The following is a 26,773-nucleotide window of genomic DNA, read 5'->3' as shown; positions in this document are numbered from 1 at the left end:
GCCATTGTAAATCCTCAAGTTATCTTTTCAGCCCTTTCATCCTTTCTGAGACCACTGTGAGAGTTTGCATTAAACTAAGTGTATTTTCTTCAGGTGAAACTGATGCCTCCGGCACCCAATGACGATCTGGCGTCCCTCAGTGAGCTGACTGACAGCAGCCTCCTCTACGAGATGCAGAAACGTTTTGGCAACGACCAAATCTACGTAAGACTCGTCTGTCCTTGTGCTACTTAAGAATGAATTCCACTCAACATTAAACATTCATTAGAGCCTAGAGCACACAGAGAGCACTGACAAACACATGCTCTCATGGGCTTAACAATGACATCTAGTTGTTTATTTGTTATGGAGTGTGTTTTATACCCTGGTAATTTTCTAGGTGTTTGGATCACATCACTAATTTTTTATACCCATGGGCTCTACAGTCACCTTCCCTTAAGCATATATGCATGTACAGTATACACATATAAACACCACGCACAGTGCATCACAGACTCTGAACACTATAATGTAGATTATTTTATGTTTTTTTATATTCTGTATTAATTTTTACAAATTCAGAGAAGAACAAAACCAACAAATATTGCTGTATAGTCAAAGCATGACGATATTTTCTGTAGACCTACAGTCTACAGTCAATGTCAAACAGTCAAAAACTGCTAAAACGTTGAAGTGAAAGATTTACTGTGCTCACTGCATAAAACAAAGGACAACCAACTACACCATCTTAATGCTGTGACACCAGTATACAGGACTGGTAAATTCATTTGAATTCACAGTTTGTAAACTCGGACCTACAAATGCACTTTTACTTCTGTTTTAAATGCTTAAAAGTGGGGAATGATCAGTAGAGTTTAAATGATTTAAAACATAATAAACACGGTTCTTGAGCCACCTCTCATTTCTTTATATTTTGCATTGAAAATGGGAAATAGGTTCAGACTTTCAGACACTTTGCATCGGTTGTAGATTGTTTTTTAGGACTGACACTTCGTAATATAGATATTAATCTGAAAATGGAATGAAAACAAGTGGAAAAAGCTGGCTAATGTCAAATGAAAAACTCTGAAAACCTTCAGAGAACTATTGTTCAAGATCACTTGAAGACATTACAAGAATATCTGGCTCCTTCGAAGCAAAATATAAAGAAATGAGGAGTTGCTTAAGACTTTTGCACAGTACTACACAATAACATTCAACACAATCAGGTGTTTCAGTAATCTGTACATGAGACTATAATTTTTAAGCTGAATCATTTCCCTTATCTGTTCCGGCTCTTTGTGGGTGTAAGGGTCGTATCCCATTCCAACACACATACTGAGACACATGACAACTGCGAAATCGATACCATTTAGATCGATTGGGAGAAAAAAATTAGAAGTAAAATGCCTTCATCTCCAACAATTGGTCCATTTTGTATCTCTGTTTTATAGCCCTTTCCTTTAAAACTCCACTCCAGCTCCACAGGGATGGAGCTCTATAAAGACTGGAACCAGATCAATGTGGAGCTATCAGTGCGCTCTCTTCGCTGTGAAGAGGCAGTGATAGTCTGTTATTATCGAAACCCAGATGGGCCACAGACATTAGGGTTAGTCACAGCGGGAGACGAGGATGAGGAGATGACAGTGAAAGGGAGTGCAAGCGGTGGATGAAGAAAAGAGAAACAATTGGAATTCAGAATATTGAAAGCTGGGTACAGGAGGTGCCCTAGATTTAAATGTGCAACTATCACAATAATATGGGAGCATACCTATGTTAATATTGTAGAGTTGCACAAGAAACAGTCATTCATTGTGTTTCTTTTTATATGCAACTAAGATATTCTTAAACCCCTCAAGGAAGCAAACGCTAGCTTGACTGGCTTTAAACATAAAGTTGATGAGAAAAATAAGAGACGTTTTATTCCCGTTCATTATATTTCGTCCGTATGCACTTGATATTATGTACGAAGTAGTTTGAGTTTTTAGAAAGAAGGTGAAACCGGCCGAGATATGATGAAGGCAAGAACAAAGGCACCGAGGGCTCCATATGTGCCTAGCAGGGTGGTCAGAGATGGGGCTTTGATGAGCTGTCACTGCCTTCTGCCATTCCACTGCTAAACCCCCGATGAGAGTGGCAAGGAACTGAAGAAATACAGAACAGAAGACTCTGGTTATTGACAAGCATGTCATGAGATTAAACAACAGAGTTAGCTGGTAAAAAAAAAAAAAACTATAGAAAGTTTTAAACACTTAATGAAAAAACACATGAAGAACATATTGTAAATTTTGCTCTGTGTCTTCAAGAATTGGGAATGTGTTCAAGTCATTAAACTGAAGCCATGTTCTTAGGTCAGAGCAGCATGTTACACAATGTTAGCCCGTACTCTATTAGGGAACAACAGAGTCTTAGCTTTCAAACAGCCTCCAGGACTCTTTGTCTGGAACAGAGGGTTAGCAGTTTAGTGCAAGGGGTCAGAAATTTGGAGCTGGTGTTTTTTTTTATCTAGATAGATTCAGGGTTTGCCTGTGAGAGGACAGATTTGTTGTCTTTATTAGAGAAAGGTCATTACGGGGGTTATTGCTGGAGGTCCCTGCTTGACCTTTCTCTTCCACGACATTAACATTACCTTATAGCAATGGAAAATGCCCACACAGTTAATGTAGCTGGTAAGGACAGAGTGGGACAGCACTTTTATTTCTAGGTCAGTGTTGGCTTTAGGCAGGTTGAGAGTAATTTTAAGCGGTGTCAGCCTATTTGTGTCAAAATGGTCCATCAAAGATATATTTTATAACACTGAATGAACTTGTTGCTTTAGTGAAGATGACTTACGTGTATTATCTGCTCTTTTCTAGACTTACATTGGCCACATCCTTCTGCTGGTCAATCCAAACAAGGAGCTGCCCATCTATTCCACTTTGGTAAGAATGCATTTGAGTGACCTTACAGGTATGTGCACATATTTGGCCTCACGCTTGAAATTCATGGCTTTATATTTGACAAACTACATACTATGCTTATGGAAGTTTATGATAAACGGGGCATGTATGCAGTACAATAAGCAGGGAATAAGCAGATAAAATGGACCTTGTAGTTGATAAATAATGCAGTCTTCCTGTCAGTTACCCTGCGTAAGGCTGACTGTGCATCAGCCACGGAAAAGAGAAGCACTCAGGCACACGCATACACGCTACCTCTCACCTTAAAAAAAGAGCATATATACGATAAACCAGTAGAGAAGCATGTCAGTAATGGGTCTTTAGTTCTTTATTAACATGTGAGCCCAATCATAATAAAGAGGGTTTTGGTTTATTTTAAATAGCACTTAGCTCATTTTGAAATAGCTGACTTTCTGCCAGGTAGAGGCTTGCCCATGTGGATCCCAGGAGGGGTTTCATGGATCTTCTGCTACCCTGACAGAATGAAGCCAAGCCCCTCTCTGGCTGTCCCGTTCTTGCCTCTGTCTGGATTCACTCCAGGCATCTATACCCAGCTGAGAGGATGTGAGGGGGCAGGGAGGAGCTAGTGTAAGAAGGACATATGTCACAACATGTGTGATCTGCTGGCCGTCTGTCACCTCCTCTGGTCTGGTGGTCCAAAAACCATCCCCCTTTGCCACAGCCACTAACACTGGCACAGGGCACACATTGTGACATTACAGTCGGCTCGCAGTTTAATAGGACAGATACTCTCAGAGACATATAGTTACAACTAGAAGTTTTCTTATTTATCCCTCTTGGATTTTTTTTCAGTTTTTCATTTTGGTTTTGATAAATATTATTGTAGTGTAAAACTACAGATTCTAATGACTTAAACAGGATGGTAAAAGACCGCTTCTTTGTGAAGTTGATACACAATTACAGTCACACACAGAAGGTGATACCCAGTATGGTTTCTCTGTTTTGGTGAAACTGAATCCTTATCTCTTAGCTAGGCCATGTTTGTGTCCGTTTTATGTAACATCTTCTCTTCCTCAGGTCAGTCAGTTGTACCTGAGCTCCACGGGTCGCCTTTGCTCTTCTCTGCCGCCTCACATCTTCTCCTCAGCAGAAAGAGCTTATCACATGATGCAGCAGGAGAAACGCCCGCAGTGTTTCATCTTGAGGTACACCTGCTGCTCATTCATTTGTACAGTCACTGAATGGTCTGCTTCAGGATAATGTAACATAAAAAGTCCCTAAAGTTGAATGACTGCGGGAATAATAGTGAGGGAAAGTTAAAGCGGCCACCTGGTTGTATGCACCCCTCTGCCACGCACCTGTTTAGCACTCCCTGAGAGGTTAATAGCTCTCAGCCTGAGCTGAGCTGTAGGCTTGTTCAGTGTTCACACTACGATGTATGTTTACTGGGAGCAATGCGGCGTCTTGTTCTTTGTCCTCGACTGGACTCAGGCAGCTCCCTGATTGCAATTAAATCCTGTTCCGACTCTCCAGTGACATTCCTGCTGAGTTGTAACCAATCTGGCAGAGACTTAATGCACCCTCGCCATAGGCTATCCATCTCACTCACATGCACACCCCCACACACACACGGAGCCGTAGTAACTTTGCACTGTTCACATGTACACGCATCCTTTGTCCCCTCAGTCCTTTCCTTTATCATTTCTCTTCTTGTTTTGCTTTTGTTCAAGCTTTCTGTTTCACTGTGGTTCTTCTTGTTTCTTGAAGTACACACATGCACGCACACGCTCCGAAGCACAGACACACTTATACACATTTATTGGCAATCAGTCTCCAAGATCCCCCGAGGCAAGTGTTCTAACAAAATGCCCTTGAAATCTAATAAAAACTGGTAAATGAAAAGACAAGCGAAAAGAGCGTTGAACTTAACACTCAGCACTGTTGTTAGTAGGAAACAAAGGGACACACGTACACATAGACAAACTGTAATACAGCACACTGCGGTCATTAGTACAAGCTTCTGACCTTCTCGAGCCATCTGCTTGGTGTTACTATATGGGTCGCAACTCTCTGCATGTCGGAGAGTGTCAGTGCATGTACTGTAGAGGTACCTTATGTCAGACTTAATATCCACTCAACAGAAAATTAAAAACAGGACCTCACTGCCAGATAAGTTGTGACCTTAGTGGTGCGAAAAGGGGGACTCAGTGGAGCAACGTTATTGAAAGAACAGATTATGAATTTAATGGGAGGGAATCCCTAAAGGGATGACGTCAATAGGTAGAAATTTGATGACTAATAAGTCATACTTATTCTTCCAAGGCACATACACAGCAGTGTATCACAAAGGTTAAGTTGCTCCCATTACTCTTTCTGTTTTCATTTGTTGTAAAAAAAAAAAAGAAAGAAAATCCCATTTAAATACACGAGATGGATAGATCGCTTGTCACTCAACCCTAATTACTGCCAGACCTTTTGAATCAAGAAATCACTTAAATAAATGATAAAGTGAAGAAGGCTAAAAGATCTCAAAAAATAACACATAATGACACAATCTGAAGAAACGCAAGGACAGATGAGAAGCAGTCATTGACATCTATCAGTCTGGAAAGAGTTGCAAAGCTATTTCTAAGGCTTTGGGACTCCAGTGAAACACGGTGAGAGCCATTATTTACAAATGGAGAGAAGCTGGAACAGCAGTGAACCTTCCCAGGAGTAGACGGCCTAACAAAATTATTCTAAGAGTGCATCAACGACTCATCCAGGAGGTCACAAAAGAACTCAGAACAACATCTAAAGAACTGCAGGCCTCACTTATCTCAGTCAAGAATTCATGAATGAACAATAAGAAAGAGACTGGGCAAAAATGGCATCCATGGGATGTCATTCATGGGAGGCTCGTTCATGGGAGGCTCGTCTCACATATTTTCACATTTTTAGAAAATATTCTGTGGACGGAAGACATGAAAGTAGTAAAAAACAAACAGCATTTAATAAAAAGAACATCATCCAAACATGGTGGTTGTAGTGTGATGATCTGGGGATGCTTTGCTGCTTCATGAACTGGATGACCTGCTGTAAATGATGGAACCACAAAGTCTGCTCTCTGCTAGAAAGCCCTGAAGGAGTAGCACAACCTGATATCCTCGTGTTGGTGTCGTTCCCAGATCATCATACTAAAGGTTGTTCCAGGATCAACATTGCAAGTGATCAATCAGAATGTTGTGATGTCATACTTTTGCGACTTCGGGAAAAACCGGCGTAAAACAAAAAACTGTACTTAAGCTGCGAGAAACCGCCTTTGTCCGCCGATCAACGGACCCTAACCCTAACCCTAACCCTTTAATAAACGCTAAGCAGAATTGATATTGTCCTTGCAACATTGGAATTTCATAAATGCACAAATGGGTTGGTGCGCAAAAGAATAACGTCACAATAATGTGATTGGTCACTTGCAATGTTGAACCTGGAACAACATTTTCATGATGATCTGGGAACAACACCAACTCGAGGATATCAGATCATCCGAAGGAGTACGTCCAGCCATCAGCTTGTGCCCTGAAAAGCAGTAATAATATTAATTATTTTATTATTAGTACCACCAGAGATATAAATGACTTTAAATCTGCATCTTTTGTCTCTCCCTTTGGTTCCATAGTGGCGAGAGTGGCTCTGGAAAAACAGAGGCGTGCAAGCACATAGTGAGACACCTGACAGCCCGCTCCAACACCAAAGGCTTTATGCTAGAGCCCAGAATGAAACATGTAAGTTAGGACTTATCTGTCTACAAGCTTTTCTTTTCTTTTACACTTCAGTCAGTCAGCAGGTTGGGTGTCCTGCAGCCTGTCATAACGAAGGACCATGTGCTGCATGTGTGACTAAGCAGTCATGTATCATTTGTTTTTCGCAACGGCAAAATGCTGCCATACTAATCCACTGACAAACTTAATGTTTGTGCGTTTTCCTGATGCTTATGTCTCACTGTGCTTATTACTTCTTTTTCCTGCAGTCCCTGTGATTTAAAAAAAACTCCTCCAAAATAACATAGCACACAGCGAAGCAGTGCTCATAACTGTGTGAATATATCCTACTGTTCCTCTGTCGCTGTGGCAGGGGAAATAATAAGTGTATGGATTAGCATATCACAGTACTGTAGTCTTTTCTTCTCTGCTTGTTAGCTCTTCATTTGTCAGATAAACCATTTGCGCATTAATAAACTCTTTGATGGCATCATAAACACTTACAGCCTGAAGAGGGATTGTTTAAAAAAATGACTGTAGAGCACTAATGATCACATGCCCTTAATAGGATATGTTCTTGTGAATCTGGAGAGGCTACAGCTAAGAATGCCAAAGAAGAGATAAGACAGATAGACAAAAAATATATATGTACTGAAGTTTTGTTTGTTTTTTTACTGAAACATAAAAGCTTCTAAGCAAGTTCAGGAATTAAGTGTCCTGAAAGGCGAAAGCCTTCACCTCGTGAAGGATTCAGATTCTTGTTGTGTTTCCAGTTGCTGTGGTTCAGATTTGTTGAAGGCGTTTAAAATGTGAGGCACCTGAGCTGCACTCACTCCGTCTTCCAGTTAGTTTGTCAGTCATGTAACTATGTGTAACAAAACAGCATGTAGCCTGGGAGTCCTGGGTTTGGATGAAGTCATCGTTATGCAGTTAATATCTGGGTCAGCTTGCTCTTATAATTCTGGTAGCATGCTGTTTTGAGTGCTCAAATAATGGATGTACACTGACATCTAGTGGTATAAAGTGGAAGCAGGGCTTTAAGTAAGTAATAGATATATAGAGATAATAAAGGAATTCTAAGAGACCATAATGTCATATGATTGATGGGAAATGCAGGTCAACTGTGTACTGGAAGCCTTTGGCCACGCTAAGACCCAGAGGAACAGCAACTCAAGCCGCTTTATCAAGCTGCTGACAATCCAATACTGTGATAAGAGGAAGACACCACTCAGAGGTAACCTGCATTTCACACAGCCATAGTGCTGGATGTGACTCTGTTGCACGTACCAAAACAAAAAAACTTCAATCAGAATGTCTCTGTTCTGATTCGATTCACACAAAATAAAATATTTACCATTTTTGTTCCACACATTTATTCTTGAATATTAAAATTCTTGTCAAAATAACAGAGTAAATTTCCATTGTTTTCACATTCTCAGCCACTGTATTTGTGATTAAGATACTCTACTATTAAATCCACTTTCTTCAAGATCAGTTGCACACCAGCAGAGGGCAGCAAAATCCTATATGTCTGTTTCTTTTTATGTGAATCACCTTTTTTTTTTCTTTTACTCCAGTTTATTTGATACCTGTCGACTGGTCTTTCAGTAGTGGCCACAGATTTACATTTTTCACAACTGCCATTGTAAAAAAGGGATTTGGACTCCCCTGTTACTGAATTATGATCACAATTTAATGTTTAAGCCCATGTATACACCTATATGCTGGAGAAGTCCCGTCTAGTCCACCTGCCTGCTCAACAACACAGCTTCAAAATCTTCTATTTGATGGCTGAGGGCCTTTCAGCTGAGGAGAAGAGTGCACTTTACCTCAACAACGTCTTGGCTCATAGGTATGCAGCTGTCACGGGCTTTATATGTTCTATATTACTAAATGATTTAATACGTTGTAAAAATGACTGTCGGTTATGTTGCTGCTAAAAATTTTGATCTCACAAGCTACAGTTCACACAAGCCTTGATATAATACACGCATATATGGTGTCCTGTCCATAAAAATAATATGTGTCACTTATTAAAAATAGCTTTATTTTATGAGTATCCTTCACTATAGGTTGTGTTTTTCCGTCCGTACTGCAGGTATATTAGCGGAAGACTTCCAGGGGAGAACCCTCCAGTAGCTACAGCCTCTACCCAGAGTAGAGAACATCTTGCAGCAGTCAAACAAGCCCTGCGAGCCCTCAGCTTCAACAAGCAGGTATTGATTTGCACAGCTGCACAGCATGGTGTTGAGCCAAAGGTTACTGACAGCAGGGAGAAATAAACGTTGTCGTGTCACAGGCCTTGAAGGCACAAGCCACACAGGTCACTGATGAGATATTACATCAGATTTTCTTTTCTGAGAATGCAGCTGCCTGAAACCAGGCGATGGAACTCCAAGGGCTTTAGGCGGACCTAAAACTGTAGGCTGAACCTTCCGGTTCATCATACTTTGCGAGTAGAATTAACCGTCTGGCTTTGGTTCATCTGTAAGGTGAAATATTTCAAACAGATATCCTGTTATTCCTGTTAAATAATGAAAAAGATACAAGTAGCTTGATTCTTGATTGCATGAAATAATGAATTGAGGGATAAAGAGGGCCGCCAAGCACCAAAAATTTGTGTATTTGCAGTTAAAATCCTTGAAAAATTTCATGAAGCATCTGTCTACAGAAAGCATGAAATGTATGTGACCAAACACACCCCATTCTGTCATAGCACATGGCTGCCCCTCCCTGAGCCTGTATCTGAGGTTTCTTCTTGTGAAAATCAAGTTTTTCCTTTCCACCTTTGCAAACTGCCTGTTAATAGAGGGTCATTGGGGTTTTCTATTGTGGGGTCTCTGCCTCTCAGTATCAAGCACCTTGAGATGACTGTTGTTGTGTTTTGGCGCTATATAAATAAACCTGGATTGAATAGAATTGAATAGTCGAGGAGACATTGATTTATGCTTACAGAGTGCGTGCAGTGGTCACTGGTACAGTCCGTCCTGTCCACCACCAGCTGTGCTCCCAGCCCATTATCAGGTTCTATACTTAGATTCCAGTCAGCATCTATCAGCACTGAGTGACCATCATCTCACCTTTTAATTCAGTAGCAGTCACAGACAAGGCATAAGGGACAGAGGGATAGAGCAATAGATAGTGGTATTATCAGAGGGCATTACTGTCCTCTGGATAAGCGAAGGACCAAGGGACAGAAGAAGGGGTGGGGTAGTAGGAGGGAAGTGATAGACCCCCCATTGGTCTCTGTCTAAGCTCTCATCAGGGGATGGCTCCCAGTCCAGAACCAAAGGTCAACTGTCATTAACGCTCCCCGCAGCGCCTTTTCTCTCCCCTGCTCTCTTTCTTCTGCTCCCTAAGCGGAAGGGTCTTTCCATGTATAGAGTGTCAGACAGAGACTAATGCTTGTTTATCTCAGAGATATCAGCTCCAATATCCTGCCTGGAAAGAGTACACTCGCAGACATATTTGCATGTACACAAGCACACATCCTCAAACTCAGACATCCCCCTCTCAGAGATTCAGTGCATTGTTTAATGGGGTATTCCATTAAGCGTCCTCTACTCAAGGGCACAGAGGAAGAGAAGCGGGTGAATCGAGTTAGGAGGACCTCTGAATCATAACTGTTGAATTTCCTGATATTTGTGCTGTTTATTTGCATTTTGCATTTTGCTTGTTAGCAAAAAAGAGACAAAGATAATGAAAACAGCGTATAGGCCAGTCTTTTTATATCTCCCAAATATTACCCATACTCTCAGCGCTATCATTGCTGCTAAAAGAAAATAAACATTAAAAAAAGCAAAATTATTTCAAACCTCCAGGATTCCATTCCAAACCACAACCACACATGTTCTAGTATGTTTAAATTAAATTAAAATAAAAACATTTTAAAATGAAAGTGGTTTCCATTAAGGCAACTGCTTCAGGAACAACCTCACTGTGTACTAACATGCCTGTAAACACATATCTATACATGACTATACATGCACACTCAGTATCTGTTGGCATAAACAGGAGTCACACGTTGCTTGCTTATATAAGACTCTAAAGAAGAAGAACAGAAAGTAAAACCAGATATTTCTTTGGAGGACGATCGTGTGAACACATGAGTAGCAGCTGAGCAGTGGTATAGCAGCGCTCAGACAGACAGAATTAAAGTGCTTCTTGGCTTAAGTTTTGTGACGTGATTCAATACGGTGTTCTGTTCATACATTGTCATATCGGCATACGTGTAGCACAAAGTGAGCGATATTTGTTAGACAACCATATGCTGTGAGACCAGCAGTAACCCTAACCCTAACCATAAGCATACATCAGTAAAATAAACATCTTTTACTTACCGTTTATCATCTCTATGCTGAACTAACAGCTCATGGTGGAATTATCATACAATGTGCATGTGAATTAACGCAATGTATTCTACTTTGATTTGCATGCTGAAATGACTGAACACTGGAAGTGAATGTAGGTGTCTGCATCATTTCCAAAATCTCCATGCTGCTCCAGTCAGTCCAGACAATCAGCAGCATTTTTCAAAGTCAGAGAGTGATTCAGAGAGTGACTCATAACAGTAGCAAGAGGTGGATGCTTTAAATCTAAAATACGTTGGTATTGCCCTCAGGCTGGACAGGTAGACGCTGAAACTTTTGGAAACAATCGTGCATTGACAGTTTGTGTTGTTCGCTCATTTGTCACACAGCCGTCAACCTTGATTACAAATGCTTACAAATGACAGACATTGCTACCCTTTTTTTCTATGCTGCCAGATCGCTATCCAATCAAATTCTATATTTGATCATACGCCAACTGCCTACATGTATAAATGGTCATGTGATACACATTTTCAGGCGCTTCGTTAAGGATAGAGATTACTTTTTAACTGGTGATGATATGCTGATCTGAAAAGAGATTGTTTGTTTTTTAAAATGAGTGTGGTGTGCAGCATGAAACTGTTTGAAGTGGGGCTGAAGCTAGAGGATACACAGCACAGACATAACAGGATGTGCGCTTAATTTAAGGGCAGCATTTTTAAGCTGTTGATTTATGCATACCTTAAAATAAAAAAAACTAGCACGTTTATTCCACACTATCTTCACCACCAGGGATCAAGGTAATGAGCGAACCTGGCCACTGAATTATAGAAGTGAGATTAATTGGAGGTCTGAGGCAAAGAGGACTGAACTTAATAAGGCTTTGGCTCCGTGTGCTTGTTAGAAGGATCACTAGGATCATGAAGTTGACATCAAATAAAGACTCATGTCCCTCTGAAAAAGGTTGGATTTGATAACCGTTTCATATAGTTTTTAATTAGTAGTTAAAGATTGTAGTTAATATCATATTCTCTCAACTTTCTCCTGTCTCTCTCTCTCTTTCGCTGCTAGGAGGTTGACACAGTATTTACGCTGCTTTCTGCTGTGCTCCATATCGGGGACCTGCGTTTCACAGCACTGACAGATGCTGACACAGCCTTCCCTTCCGACCTGCAGCTGCTGGAGAGAGGTCAGTGCTTATGCCATCACCAGGGCCACATTTCCACCCTTAGAGGAGGTGGAACTAGGCAATGGAGGAGGGGTGGATCTCACTAACTCATTCTATTTACCTTGCTGTCAGAGTGCCTCCCTCATCCTCCCTTAGAGTAGTCTTCTTGGCAGCTTGCCAGCAATAGCTGAAGGCCAGGCAGTTTCCTGTTTGGTATCCACACTGAAAACGAAATGTACATGTACAGATTTCTCCGTCATCAGGGACAGGGCTAGCACATGTTTGATGTAAACAAATCACATCAGCACCTGATCGGGAAGGAGACATTGTTACCTTGGAGATGTATTGTTACGGCTAGTGATGTCAGCGAAGGGTTGCTGTCACCTGTTTTTGCTGCTTGTTGATGGGTTCTGCTCAGAAATCCAATGATGACTAATTGCTGCCAGCTTCATCGATCGGTTAAACGGGAATGAGCTTTAGCAGAGTTCAGGCTGTTATGCTGTCAGTGTGATATCATCATCAGAGCAGTGGGCTCTGGGATGTTATCATCCCTATCTTTCTGATGCTCGGTTTACATTTAATGGCGTTATTTTGATGCTTTTTTAACCTGTCACTGTGTCACTGTCATTTACTTTGCCTCTTCCTTGCTCCCTCTCTCTTTTTCTTCCTTGCAACAGTTTCTGGATTATTGCTGGTATCCTCCAGTGACTTAAGCACCGCCCTCACCTCTGATGTTCAGTATTTCAAAGGTATTGCTTTATCAGCCTTTTCTTGTGCATGATTCGCATTATTTTCATCCAACCTTTCAGTGAGCCGTGGTACCATATGGATAAGGGGCATTGTCATCCTTGAAGAGACCACATTCATCAGGATGGAAATGCTTCAGCGCACAATCAAATAATCACCCAAAATAACTTTACTATGGCTTTACAATGGTCCTTCCCCCAAAGGGATAAATTGACCCAGACCATGCTTGGGAAATACCCCTTACAGAATATCCCTGATGTAGGCCTCAAATTTGAAGGGTTTTCTGTTAATATGTCAAAAATCTGTATATCTCTTCTATCCTGGGACTGTCTTTGGAGTCCTCAAGAGAGAGGGCATAGAGAGATAAGTAGTATTTAGTGGTGCAACGGATCAAAAGTCACGGATTGGATCAATTTTCGAATCAGCAAAAAAAGAAAAAACACAAAATTTTAACATTTACTATAGAAGTATTTTTTGCCTGTTAAAAACATTCAACTCAAAACTCATTCCACGCAATTATTAAAAAAAAATAATGGTACAATATAGGGCAGTACAGTTTTTGTATCTACCACTCAATTCAATTCAGTTTTATTTATACAGCGCCAAATCACAACAACAATCCCCTCAAGGCGCTTTATATTGTAAGGTAGACCCTACAATAATACAACGTTCATTATATCGCACTCCGCTGTGATATAATGAGCTGTCATGGTCACATAGCTTTCCATTGCCCTGGAGATCCACCCATTTGTAGTAGTTAGGGCAACAGAAGATGCCTGGGACAGTTCAGCCATAACTTAAATCTTTTCCTGTTCATACATGCTTGCCACTAAAGTGGACGCGCAACGGGATATCATGGCGTGGCTCAAGCATCATAGTTTAAACCCCTTGTCTTGCACAACGGAATACGGCCTCCCGTCTGCAGCTAAACACCCCAATAGCTTTTGTATTAGCTTTAGCCCGGTCGGATTGGGCAGCAAAGGGCTGCTTAAATACCGTAAACTCCTCTGCTCCTCCACTTGGACCGCTAGCACTGACCATAACTATCGCTTGATAGACCCACCACGCCACCATACGCATACTTTTTTTTCTTCTTTTTCGAATCTTCGGATCACGTGCGTGCCGAACCGTGGAGTGGGATCAGTTCGGATTACGAATCAACCGTGATCCGTTACACCACTAGTAGTATTCATAGCCCTAAGGAGATTTAACCTTTTAAAGAAAGAAAAGTGTAAAAACCCCATCTGTCAAATACCAGAAACTGTATTTTGTGCCTTTGTGCAGGTGATGTGATCACTCGGCGTCACACAGTAGAGATGTCAGAGCAGTACAGGGACCAGCTTGCCAAAGCCATCTACGGGCGCCTCTTCAGTTATCTGGTCAACAATATCAACGACTACCTTCAGGGACAAGATGACACCATCAGGTATAGAGTGGTGTGTGGTGTCTGTGTCTAGATGTGTTTCCGCGACACACCACAATAAAAACCTTTGAAATGACAGATTTCCAAAAGCAATCACTCATTTGTGTAAACTGGAGTGACTAACACTAATACTGTAAAGTAATCCTTAGTTTAGAGCAGAGATAAACATTTAAATAAACTTGTAGACTAAAATCTGTGTATTGAACCAACAGGTTAGAGATGGAGGACACATCCAAGGCTCTTTTTTTTAAATGGAGGCCTCAAATACACACAAAAAACAACTTGCGTTCACACACACCCAGGTGAAGGACATAGGATCCTTGGTGTTGTTGATGTTGTGAAGCCTTATCACACTCTGATAACCTGCGCTAGATCTTCTGGAATGTGTTTGTGAGCTGCCTTGTTTACACACCAGCCACAGAATGTAATAAATTTGTCAGCCACACACTCGTGGCACACCCCTTTCAGATTTTATTGCCCACACATGCGCATACACGCGCACACACGCACGCGCGCAGACACAATAGAATGAAATGTCTCGTTAGTGACATAAGCAACACTTTTCTCATGTTGACTCGGGAAAAATAAAAGTGGCTATTTAATAAGTAACATTCATTTCTTTGTTCCAGTGATCCTGCTTGGGAGATTGGGATCTTGGACATATTTGGGTTTGAAGAATTTCAGAAGAATGGATTTGAGCAGGTGGGACAGTGCTTTCTGTTTTAAAATTCAGCCAAAAAACCAAAACATTGCTATTATGTTCCTCGTCCCTTTACGCTGTGTGATTATTCCGCCTAATCGAGCCAAATGCATCCCCTGTGGCCGTTCTCTGCTATTGAAATATCTCTGAATGGTACTGTATGTGATCCTAATCAAATTTTTAAAATATTTGGAGTTCTTATCTGTTTTAGCCCGGACATTTTTGTCTGTAATTGTAATGAATGTGGTGAGGTCTGTGGCTGACTGTGGCGTGATTTTCATCTGTCCTCCAATGAACCAATGGCTGACACAGTGTCTGTCTCTGTGCAACAGGTTAGTGTAATAGGCAGCCTCAAACCACCATGTGGGTGTGTGTGTGTGTGTGTGTGTGTGTGTGTGTGTGTGTGTGTGTGTGTGTGTGTGTGAGGAATACAAAACCTGTTTTTAATAAAATACAACTTTATATATTTGGCATTACATTACTTGCCAGTACAGGCTATTGAATCAAGTTAATCTTAGTCCAGAATAGTTGATCCCATTTATTTTTTATTTTTGCACCCAGATATGGCTACATTAGTAACAGGCGGTGTAATTATTGCTCACTACCAGAAACATTAGTAAATAATTCCATATTTACATAAGTGCATGACTTTTAGTTTTGGTTTATGAGTAAAGTTTTCTTAATATTTAATATTAAGAAGTCTATCTATGAAGACAAGCAGATTTGCTTAGTGTGTAACAGTGGTGTACCTGAAACTGGCACATAAACTACTCCTTTTTTAAAAACAGGGTTTTTAAAGTCCTGCATCTCATGTTTGAGACATCACTATATTATTTATTTTTAATGTTTCTATGTATCTGATGTATTGTGGTTCCTATAGTATAGTAGTTAACATAAGGTTGCTTCAGAAATGCCCTTTGAGACTGTGTCAGGAAACATATCTGGTTTAAAATTCAGCCAAATGAAACACGTGGAGCTACCTGCTGTGGCAAGGAAGCTTTGGAATACATGTTACATACATTTGCATGCACAGGCTGCTCAGCATGTCTGCCATCTTTGGTTCTATAGATTGTGAAGTCTGCGAAGTGCAACATGTGCCGCTGTATACAGCTCACCTGCTATAGGCTGTAAATCTGCCATGTTCTCATCAGGCATGCACTGTTAATAGACTACTCAGTTGTAAGATCAGCAGGGATCAGACAGACAAGACAAGTTTCTGTGTGTGTGTGTGTGTGTGTGCGTGCGTGCGTGCGTGCGTGCGTGCGTGCGTGCGTGCGTGCGTGCGTGCGTGCGTGTGTCCGGAGCCTCAGAGTGTAATTCATAGTGCTCAAGAGGCTAAGTGCTTATTTCTGCTACTGAGAGCTCACACTTCCTCCCTGTGGAGCTACTAGTTTTTCACAGCTTTTATTAAGAGAGTGTCTGTTTGTATTTGCTTTGTATGAGTGTGTGTGTCTGTCACTAAGATAACAGTGGCCTAGCCCATCTGGATTTTTTTCCAGTCCAAATGGAGGTGAGGGATTATTTCACCTTTTCTATTTAAGTCATGGAAAGTGCCAGAAGAGAAAAGAAAGTAACAGGATAAGAAAATCTAAAAAAAAAAAAAGCGAGAGGAAAAACTACTGTGTGTCTGGCACTGCATGCTTTCTTTCATCAGACACTAAACCCACAGAAGAGGGAAGAGGAGGGGCAAGTTCCGGATAAACACAATGACCTCGTACAGTAGACGTGGCACTTCAGTGACAAACAAGCTCTGACATGTTTGTACACACATGTGCACACATATGCAGCAACGTACCCGAGCACGCTCCACATGCGCACAAGGATCGGGGTCATTAGAACTTGTTAATTAGAACTGTATTTGCCAGGGATGTGTTGTACCTGCTCAACACTTTGCTAATGAGCTAACTCAATCAACCACCTGCTGGGGCTAAGCTGTTAATGGACTAAACTAGCTTGGAGTAAAAGAATAGACTGAAGATGGGACCGCCTGCACCATGAAAAATATATTACGCCTGTTAGTTAATGATTACATGCATTACAATGCATTCAGCAAATCAGATTTTATCCTAATATCCTATAATTATTGTGATATTTTACTTCTGCTGTATTGGAGTAGTTTCTGCCTTGGACTAGTCCAGTTATAGTACACTGCCAACCCAGAGAAACTATAGAAAGGAGAGTTGATGTGACACTTTGCACTGCAGGTTGACCACTCTATCCTGCTTCTCATTATTCCTATTAAAAGGGCAAGCTATGACAGTATGTAGCTGGCCCTGAGTACCTTTGAGTGGTCTGTACCTATTGAAATTGCGGCTGTGGCAGTGAGTGCTGCTCGGACTTTAACTGCATTTGTTATTGAATTTACAATGCTATGGATATGTCTCTGGTTACTCTGGTGCTCCTATTAACAGTAGCCATCAATAGGCCACAGATGATTTGCATCTGCAGTGCTTCTGTTAGATATGACAGTTGCATTGTTCAGGAGTACAGTCGCATCATAATCGTGCTCAGTAAGCTCAACCAAGACCTGCATATAATTAGTGTTACACATGTTTTATAGATGTTTATAGATGTTTCACAATCTCTTTCAATCTTTTTTTGTCATGTGTTTACAATAAACTGCAAAGTGTTTTTATTTTCTGGGATTCCTGGGAAAATTCATCTTCAGTTTTCCCAGGAATCCAGGGACTTAAACATGTTTCTTTTTAATAACTTCAGCTAAACTCTGGGTATTTAAAGCAGCTCTAATACACCATGGATAATCGGGCATGCATGTGTTCACAATGACATTTTCTACGTATTTTTCTGCTTATTATTAAGGCAAAATAGACAATTAATGTTAGCCAACATTAATATAAATGCAAACTACATTCGCATCCAGCATGCTGCATGAACTAAGTAATATGGCAACACTACAGGTGCAAAGTAGACTACCTGCTATAACAACAAAGCAATAAATCGTAGCCTAGTAAAATCAATGAACACTCACTTGAAGTTAGCAGAGATAATATTAGGACAGGACAGACTAATCTATTTCTTTTTGGTTTATAACATTTTGAGCATATAAAAATGTATAGTGGTGCAAAAATGAACTTGCAACAACAGGCATCATTTCTTTTAGTCACATTTGTTCATTTTGCACTCACTTTTTTTCTTCTTCTGGATGTGTGCATAAACAAGGCCGCACCATACAAAATGTGTTACCGTGGAAATGCAATCCCACAGTGTCAACTCAGAAGTTGGAACATGTGCTATTGACCCCAAACGCTTTGTATTCATTAACAGGCTACATTTTTTAATAAACCGCACTCAAGTTAATTTTTTCTCTATCTTTACATTTCCTGGGAACTGGGGAAATAATCTTGCTAGGATTTCCCAGGAATCCCATTTTCTGGCATTAAACTTTAGTCTACACCAAGGTGTCAGACATTTGTAATAGTTTACTGGTCAGCTGTTACAAGAGAAGTCAGCTCATTTATGCCCCTAGCAGCCGATTGTGTCCAGCATTGTGAGCATTTTTGTTCTTTAAACATAAGCATTCAGCAGCATCTCTCTGATGAACGTCAGCCATGCATGCTGAAGAGTGTTTACATGCTGGTGTGTGTGTGCTCTGTGCATTCCAGCTGTGTGTGAACATGACCAATGAGCGGCTGAGGCAGTACGTCTCTGAGGTGCTATTCCAGCAGGAGCAGGCTGAGTGTCTGCAGGAGGGCATCGCCATGGAGAACGCACGCTCTCCCAGAAACCACCCAGCCATTCTGGACTTCTTTTTTCAGGTACTGTATGCTTCTAGTTTGGACCAGTCCAGTCCAGTTTGATCTGACATTATGTAATGCAACAATCCCAACCACACTTTCCCGACCTAACTTTTGGAATCACAATTATTCAGTTTTCTAATGTACACAGTTAAAGTCTTGACGTTTTAATTGAGACAAAAGGCAAAAACATAACATGTTCAAAAAGTCTATATAAACATAACTGCTAATGCCCCTCTACGCCAACTGTCTGCCTCTGTTCTAATTGGTGCGAGAAATCTCTAAATCAAATAATATCACTGAATCTCCTTCATGTCACACGAAAAAAAATATCCTATGTGGCTCTCTGGAAGTGTCACAAAATATGGATTACTGTTATTGCTTAGTGCTTGTAAATATCTCCTAAATAAATGATAATGTGAACATCTGTTTGTTCCTCCTCCAGAAGCCCCAGGGGCTGTTGTGCGTGTTAGATGAGGAGAGCCAGAGCCTGCGGCCATTAGAGCAGACCTTGTACAAGAGGCTCTCTGCCCAGTTGGACTCCAACCAAATTCATGGGCTGTCTCTCACTACCAAGGATGGCAATGGGAACCCCCCACCGAAAGACCAAGGCCCAGCCTTTATTGTCAGCCACTATGCAGGACAGGTCTGTGTGTGTATGGCGATTTTATTTCAGTAGATTTTGCAAAGGATTAATGAGGATGAAGTGAGGGCAGCTATGCATGAATGCATGAATGTTAGAAACGCAGTTAGTCCAGATGACATACTTGTGGAGGTGTGGCGATGTCTAGGATGTCTTTTTGAGCACATTGTTTTATACAGTGAGAGGAGATTGAGAGTGAGAGGATGCCTGAGGAAGATGTGTGTGAGAAGAGAAATGTACTGGTGTCAGTTTTCAAGCATAAGGGTGATGTGCAGAATTTACAGAGGGAAAGAGGTGATGACTCATACCAAGACATAGGAATGAGTCGCTGAAGCTAGGTGAAGACGAGAGATGATGATCAGTGAGCAGCAGTATGGCTTCATGCCAAGAAAGAGAACTATAGATGTGATGTTTGCTTTGAGGGTGTTGATGGAGACGTATGCAGAATGGATTTGTGAATCTAGAAAAAGCATGTGAAAGAGTGCCAAGTGAGAAACTATAGTACCGCATGAGAAAGTCTGGAGTGGCACATGAAGTATGTGAGGGAGGTGCAGGACATGTATGAGGACAGCCATAAAGTGGTATGGTGTGCAGTAGTAGTGACAGATGGGTTTAAGATGGGGGTGGGATTACACCAGGGGTCGGCACTGAGCCCCTTGTTGTTTGTGATGGTGATGGACAGGCTGACAGATGAGGTCGCGCGGGAGTGTGGACTGCGATGTTTGCAGACAACATTGTGATCTGTGATGAGAGTTGGGAGCAGATGGAAGAGAAACTAAACGTGAAAGTATGCTCTGGAGAGAAGAGGAATGGAAGTCAATAGAAGCAAAGCAGAACACATGTGTTAATGAGATGGAAGCAGGTGTAACAGTGAGCAAGCAAGGAGAGAGGTAGTGAGGAGTTTAAATACCTGGGGTCAACCATCCAAAGCAACAGCCGGTGCACAAGAGAGCTAATGATGATAGCACAGGTAGGATGGAGTTGATTGAGATGAGTGTCAGATTTGTGACATAAAGATGGAAACAAGAGTAAAAGGTTAGGTTGGTAGCAAGACCAGCTCAGTTCTCATCATGGAGATGGTGGCACTGAAAAAAGACAGGAGGCCAAGCTGGAAACGGTACATCTTAGAAATGAGGCAAGGCTGAGATGGTTTGGACATGTGCAGAGGAGGGATGGTGGTTATATTGGACCACACAGAAGGTTCATGGATGCAATGAAGGAGGATTGGCCCGACAGAAGGAGAATGCTAGAGAAAGGGCGATATTGAGGCAGGTGATCCACTATGGCGACCACTAAAGGACCAGCCAGTTACTGGGCCTGTTTGTCTGTATCTGTGGTTCATAGCACATTTGCGAGATATGAACTGAAAGAATAAATATAATGGAATATTTTTTTATACTAGGCAAGTATATATTTCTTGATTTGTATTTATTTGTTTTTTTTTCTGCCAGATTTCATACAACCTCACAGGATCGCTCACAAAAAACAAGGACTCTCTTCCTCAGAATCTCCTGTTTACGATTAAGTGTAAGTACCCAATGAATAACAGACATGCGTGCACATTGTGGCGTCAGCACGCGCTTCATTACAAAGACGCACTCTTGTGTAAACAAACAGCACACAAAACCACTCGTTGTCCAAATGTGGTTGTGTTTTTATATGTGTGTTTCATCCCCTGTGCAGCAGACAGCACCGTCTGTGTGTATATTGTCTATAGAAAGTGCCAGATGTGAGTTGTTGTGGTTAGCAGGACACAGGGACTCGCTGTGTGACTGCCAGGCTAGCCTCGTGTCCAGAAGCCTAATTGCTATAATTTCCATGATGAGGCTAATCTTCTAAAGGCTAGCTCGTCTCTTAGACTTGGCTGTTATCCCTCCATCTGACAGGTCGATGCATCGCTGCCTTTCATCCACACTGAGACATAAACAATGTGTTTTTTTTCTTTTAGGTGGAATCCTCTCGTCACTTCTTGTTTAGGGCTTGAAGTTAAAAGGACCAAAGTGTCTGCTATGTGCATTATTACATGAAATTGTAGGCTGTGGATATAGGGTGAAGATGATCTAAAAATAATGCCCTGAATGTTTTTATAATCAGTTTACCTGAAAAAAATGCAAGATTTATTCCTTGTTTTTCTCACTGTTGCTGTAGAGAGCTCTTTATGTTTGTTGTTCTTATTGCTCTTTGACTTAAAACCAAAACAGTGTGCCCAAAATGTTCGTAGTGTAGTTCAGTGTTCTGAATCCATGTAGCTTATCTCCATTTTTGAAACAAAACACCAACTGTAAGAATAAGTGGATGTTTGTAACAGCATTTTAAAGGTGGAAATTATGACTTTTTACATATAATTGGGTTCTTAAAATTGAATTGGGTATTTAAAAAAAGGTTACATAATTTGGATACATGTTTAATGTTTGAACCGTTCCATTTCGCAGATATGTCTTATGAGATTTCATTACAAAGATGGTAGGCTGATTAAGCTATGCGAGTGTTTGCACACAAAGACTCTTTATTATTATCTTCCCTTGTTTATAATTCTGCAGAATGCTCAGACATTTTGCAGTATACTGTTTCATGTTTCTGGCTAGCTATTCACTTAACCTTTGTTTGCTCTTCACAGAAGCACTCACTTAAGGGTTTAGCCCCTCTTAGTGGGGGCAACAGCTCTTGCTCTTGTAATTTTACATGCACTATACCACGGATTGGAAAACAGGAGCACGGCAGTGTTGAAAAAGGTTACTCATGAAATGTAATAGGCTATAAATTGCTAGTTACGCTGTTATAATTTTAAAAAGTTATATAGATATTTTAACTAGTTTTTCAAAGTATAAAAGTCAAAGTGGTTAACAATCTTTATACTTTACAGCCGCAATAGAGTTATGGTTTACTTTCAGAAAGAAAAGAATGAATTTTATGCACTGCCGGTGTTCTTGTGCTACAACATGATCATCTGCTCCTGCGGCAGTCATGGCAGACTCAGGTCACTTAGAGCAAAGTGCACTGATTTGTTTGGCAGACAAGAGGCAGTGTAAATTGAAACAAGAGAGCCAATAAAAAACAAGAGTAGAGATTTAAGTGCAAACTGCCAAGTGAATGAAGTCTACCTAGACAGCTCCTGTTAATCTACCCAACCCTTGATGATGTGTCCATAAATGTGATAAAACTAAACACTCCTGCATATTTTTTTAATATAGCGTGTGAGCTGTTTATAAAAAATGATACATTTGAATATAATCATCGTCACTTGGTTAGTAATTGTGTCATTGTCTGTCATTTTACACCAAAAATGAAACAAAAAAAAGCAATCCTGGTGTCTGTTTTGTGTCACCAACTGCTCTGATTTATATTTTTCTTTAAAATGAGTGAAAAAACCTTTTAGTTAAGAACAAAAAACTGTTTCCAGATTTTTCTTTCAAAATAAATTATTGATCGAGACAAAGCTACATGGATTATTCAGATGATCGAAGTGATTGCCATGAATGAAAAGGCAATTAGCTTGGAGCTTTTAGTATTTAAGTCCTGAAATAAGTCTTGTTTTTTATTTGCTTAACTGCCACCATCCTTTACCACCACTCCCTCGCTCTCTCTTTCCTTTTTTTCTGTGTCTTTCTCAGCCTTTCAGATTAGAGCCACACACCCACGTTCACACACATGTTGTTTGGCTTTCTGAATGAGCTCATTGTTGTTGCGAATCGCTCCACGTGTTATAGAGTGACATGGTCCACCCCCTCTTGTTGCCTAACTGATTGTTGTTTACATGCAGATTAATTTTATGCGTCCTCCCTGCTTACACTCCTCCACTATTTTTCTCTCTGTCCTTGTTCATTTTTCTTTCTTTCTTTCTTTCTTTCTTTCTTTCTTTCTTTCTTTCTTTCTTTCTCACCTCTCCATATTCTCTTCCACCCACTTTTTCAACCAATGCTATTGCTTCTCTTACCCTTATGTTTTCCTCCCTCTCTGCATGTATGTGCTTTGTGCCCGGCAGCCAGTGAGAGTGTGTTGCTGCAGCAGCTCTTCCAGTCAAAGCTGACTCAGACTGGTTCCTTGGTGCCAGCAGCCCGGAGCTGCATAGGGCTGAGGGGGCCTAAAGCTGCCTTGTTGCTCCACAGGATACCATCAGTCTCCCTTGTCAGTGCTAGCTCAATCCCCCAACAGCCCCGGAGGTACCATGATCTTACCAAGGTACGGTACCTTGCACACAGTGGGATGAGTCCACTACTGTGGCTACACCCTACACTTGAGCCAATACACTGACATCAGTTCACCTTTATAGTATTTTTAGTGCGTGACCACTAGATTTAAGTAAACTAAAATATTACATGGCCACTCCCATTTCAACTGCATATTAGAAAATAGAACTTGGTGACATGTTTACCCAGAAATCTCTGCTGTAAAGTTACCACTAAAATTAATCGATGGAAAAACTGGGGTTGTATTTTTCAGGCACAAAAAAAGTCTAATTTAGGCTTCTTCCCACCACATTGCTATATATATAAACATCTGGGAATTAGATTTGTTTGTGCAGCCCTGCAAGAGATAAAAGCTCCTCAAGAATGTATACACGTGCACATGAACTGGGGGCATTAGTGTGTTTATACACTTTTCTCAAAACACAAAAAAGCACACCTGTGTCCCAAGTCTCTTTGGTCAGCTGTTTTTCCCTCTTTATTTTATCTGTTTCAATGTTTTGAAAGTACAGTGTAGTGGTGCACATATGTGATTGCTGGTTGTATAACGTTCAGGAGGCCCTGTCGGCTGTTTCTGTGGCTCATTAGCCATCTAGAGCAAAGGCTTATATAAGGCCCCTTTAACCTCACTGATCTGTCCCAGCAGCCTTATACGGTAACACTAGGCAATATTGTTTTGCTGCTCGGTGTATAAGCCTGTAAATATAACAGTAAAGCACTGAACCTCTTCTTACATATGACAAATCATAACTGTGTCTGAATTCTATATATGCTACATATTTAATCTGATTGCAAGAACCACACCAATTATCAAAGATATCAACATGGTTTTATTAAGGCTGCACAAATTTGATGATATGTGATGATAATGTTCCATATTCATCAATGGCCCCTTCCAGAGGTTCATCTGTCTAACAAGTTCCTGTATTATCGCTTCCTGCTTCCAGATCTTGAAGAAAAAGGGCTCCAGCTCCTTCCTCCAGCGACTAGAGCGTTGTGGACCCACCACAGTGGCAGTCCAGCTAAGGGTATGATCTCATCCCATTACATAATTCTTCCAGTTGCAAGCGAATGAAATTTTACAGGAATAAAGCAAAGGAATTTATGTCAATCTTGTGAATTACTGTGCATTTGCAACAATGCAAAACTAAGTTTAGAATTGGGTGTTGTGATTTCACAACTATATAAAGAAGCACAAATTTTCAGTTAGAGGAGAGCAGGGGAGAGCGGCTTCTTGGTGGTGACGCAAGAAGCCTAAAATGTGGTTGAGAGAAGCAGTACCTTTGGTTTCAATGAAACCAGTGTATTGCACAATCAGACTTGTGGACTTGTGGTCAATGAGTCCCTCTGGGAATGGCAGGGAAGGAGAGAGTGGGCTGAAGAATGATGCTGTACCAAGCCAAACATGAAGCCCTCCACATGAATGAATGAACAATGAACAAAAACCACTGTGTTCTGTGGGCACGTATTTGAGTGTGTGCATACGCATGTTTGGAGGGAAGACAGTTATGTGAATGCTGCTAGTGGCATCCAAAGATGAGGGGTGAGGTATTGAGCACTGAAACCTAAGGGTATGCAGTGCATAGACTGACGTCAGTTTGACGAATGGCAAAAACACAGATGTAAGTGTTTATGCGTCTACGTGACCTTGAATGGAGCATCTTTGAATTCAGAGTTTGAAGAAAAGCTCTTTCTTGCGTTCTCCCTCACACACCCATAGACAGAGCAAAGAGCTCTTTGTGCTTTTGTTTTCTCCAGAGGCAAAAACACACCCCAAAATCACACCACTTTGTTACAAACACATTGTAATTTTGCTCCAGTTTGTGCAGCACACACGTCAAACATCAAATGATGTCAGACAATCCTTCCTTCCTCTCTAAATTACTTAACATGTAAAAACAGCCACGAGACTATTGTGATCGACTCGCTAAAAATGTGCAATTGAATGCATCTCCTCTGTGTTTTCTTTCTCTTCCAGAACACACTGTCAGAGTTGGTTAGCAAACTGCAGGCCTGCACTCCCCACTTCGTGGAGTGTGTGCGACCCAACTCCAGTTGTCAGCCAGACAATTTTGACAGCTTCCATGTGTCTACCCAGCTGCAGTACATCGGGGTGCTTGAGATGGTGCGCATGATCCGTTATGGTTACCCCGTGCGCCTGTCCTTTCCAGGCTTCCTCAGCAGGTCAGTGTTAAAGCAGCGGATAAAAGTGCTGCAACTATCGAAACTTCTCCTCTTAATTTACTGTTATGTCTCCGTATGCTGATCCACTTTATGACCACATCTATCTTAGCTCTCAGATGCTACTTTTAGGGAAAGGTCTTAAATTTGACATATTGCACTGCTTCTTTGTCTCTCTGACTCATCTCAGTTATACTGAACCATTCCCAGCAGGTCACTGCGAAACTTCCCTTTATCTGTTACACATCCAGCAGGTGTAAGTAGACTTAAAGATTCAGAGCAAATGACTCTGCCAATGAATGCATGGGCATATACCCTACAGTACTGCGAGTTCACAGGCAGACTGACATATTTGAATTGAAAAGTCACTGCGGCTTATTGTTACGAGTGCAGCGTGACCCAGAATGTCTTTTTTTAGGTATAATGGGAGACCATTGCTGCTAATGAGTACCACAGACATTTCCCATGTCAGCGTGACACACAGGCATTAACCAATTGTACGTAAGGTCATTTTGTCCTGCACTTGACGGTTATTTTTGACAGTTACTCCACATCACCTGACTTCCCTTACTATCTGCTACTACCCCTTTTTTTTAAAAATACGCTTTGCCTTCATGTGTTACTCATTGTACTTTTTTTGAGAAACAGAGAGAACAATGTGATTTTGACATTCCGTTTCTCCTCCATTTCTATGTCTCACTTCCTCGGCTTCAGTTAATTGTCTCAGTTTTTCCTGTCTTCTGATTCTGAGAACCAGTAAAATACTGAGAGGATTTACCTCTAAGTCCAACCACCTCCCCACCCCCTTTCCCTTTCCCTCTCTCTCTCTCATCCTCTGTTCTCTTAGCTTCTCTCTCTCTTTTTGAGGATAAAGGGATTAACATGAACATTCTTGGCAGATAATGAGAGACGACAAAGCTGGTCACATGACCCCCTCAAAAGTTTCCACTACTTTGCTGTAAACATCACCCCCCTGGACACACACACAATCCTCCTACCCACCACCTACACACACACATCTACACATACTCATACATACAAAC

At 41.1% G+C, this 26,773-nt stretch overlaps 1 protein-coding gene across 8 annotated transcripts in view; it reads left to right on the top strand.

Annotated features, from left to right (window-relative positions):
* The window catches only part of myo16 (myosin XVI), a 101,478-nt gene that overhangs the window by 50,170 nt on the left and 24,535 nt on the right, over positions 1-26,773 (top strand). For all 8 annotated transcript variants that reach the window (XR_015720782.1, XR_015720783.1, XM_087853101.1 and 5 more), the window contains 17 exons: positions 94-204; positions 2,835-2,900; positions 3,957-4,084; positions 6,538-6,643; positions 7,736-7,853; positions 8,324-8,471; positions 8,718-8,835; positions 12,001-12,118; positions 12,775-12,846; positions 14,129-14,270; positions 14,897-14,969; positions 18,591-18,743; positions 19,168-19,368; positions 20,817-20,892; positions 23,348-23,544; positions 24,497-24,577; positions 25,528-25,733. Coding sequence is in view for 6 of the 8 variants with exons in the window: in XM_087853101.1 (XP_087709227.1) it covers positions 94-204; positions 2,835-2,900; positions 3,957-4,084; positions 6,538-6,643; positions 7,736-7,853; positions 8,324-8,471; positions 8,718-8,835; positions 12,001-12,118; positions 12,775-12,846; positions 14,129-14,270; positions 14,897-14,969; positions 18,591-18,743; positions 19,168-19,368; positions 20,817-20,892; positions 23,348-23,544; positions 24,497-24,577; positions 25,528-25,733 (2,114 nt within the window). In the remaining 2 variants the exon portion in view is untranslated. The remainder of the gene's footprint in view (positions 1-93; positions 205-2,834; positions 2,901-3,956; positions 4,085-6,537; positions 6,644-7,735; positions 7,854-8,323; positions 8,472-8,717; positions 8,836-12,000; positions 12,119-12,774; positions 12,847-14,128; positions 14,271-14,896; positions 14,970-18,590; positions 18,744-19,167; positions 19,369-20,816; positions 20,893-23,347; positions 23,545-24,496; positions 24,578-25,527; positions 25,734-26,773) is intronic.

Source organism: Neolamprologus brichardi, chromosome 16 (genome assembly GCF_056152115.1).
Source record: "Neolamprologus brichardi isolate AB-2024 chromosome 16, ASM5615211v1, whole genome shotgun sequence".
NCBI classification, from domain to species: Eukaryota; Metazoa; Chordata; class Actinopteri; order Cichliformes; family Cichlidae; genus Neolamprologus; species Neolamprologus brichardi.
Note: the sequence above shows the minus strand (reverse complement) of the source record. Positions and strands in the feature narration are given on the sequence as shown.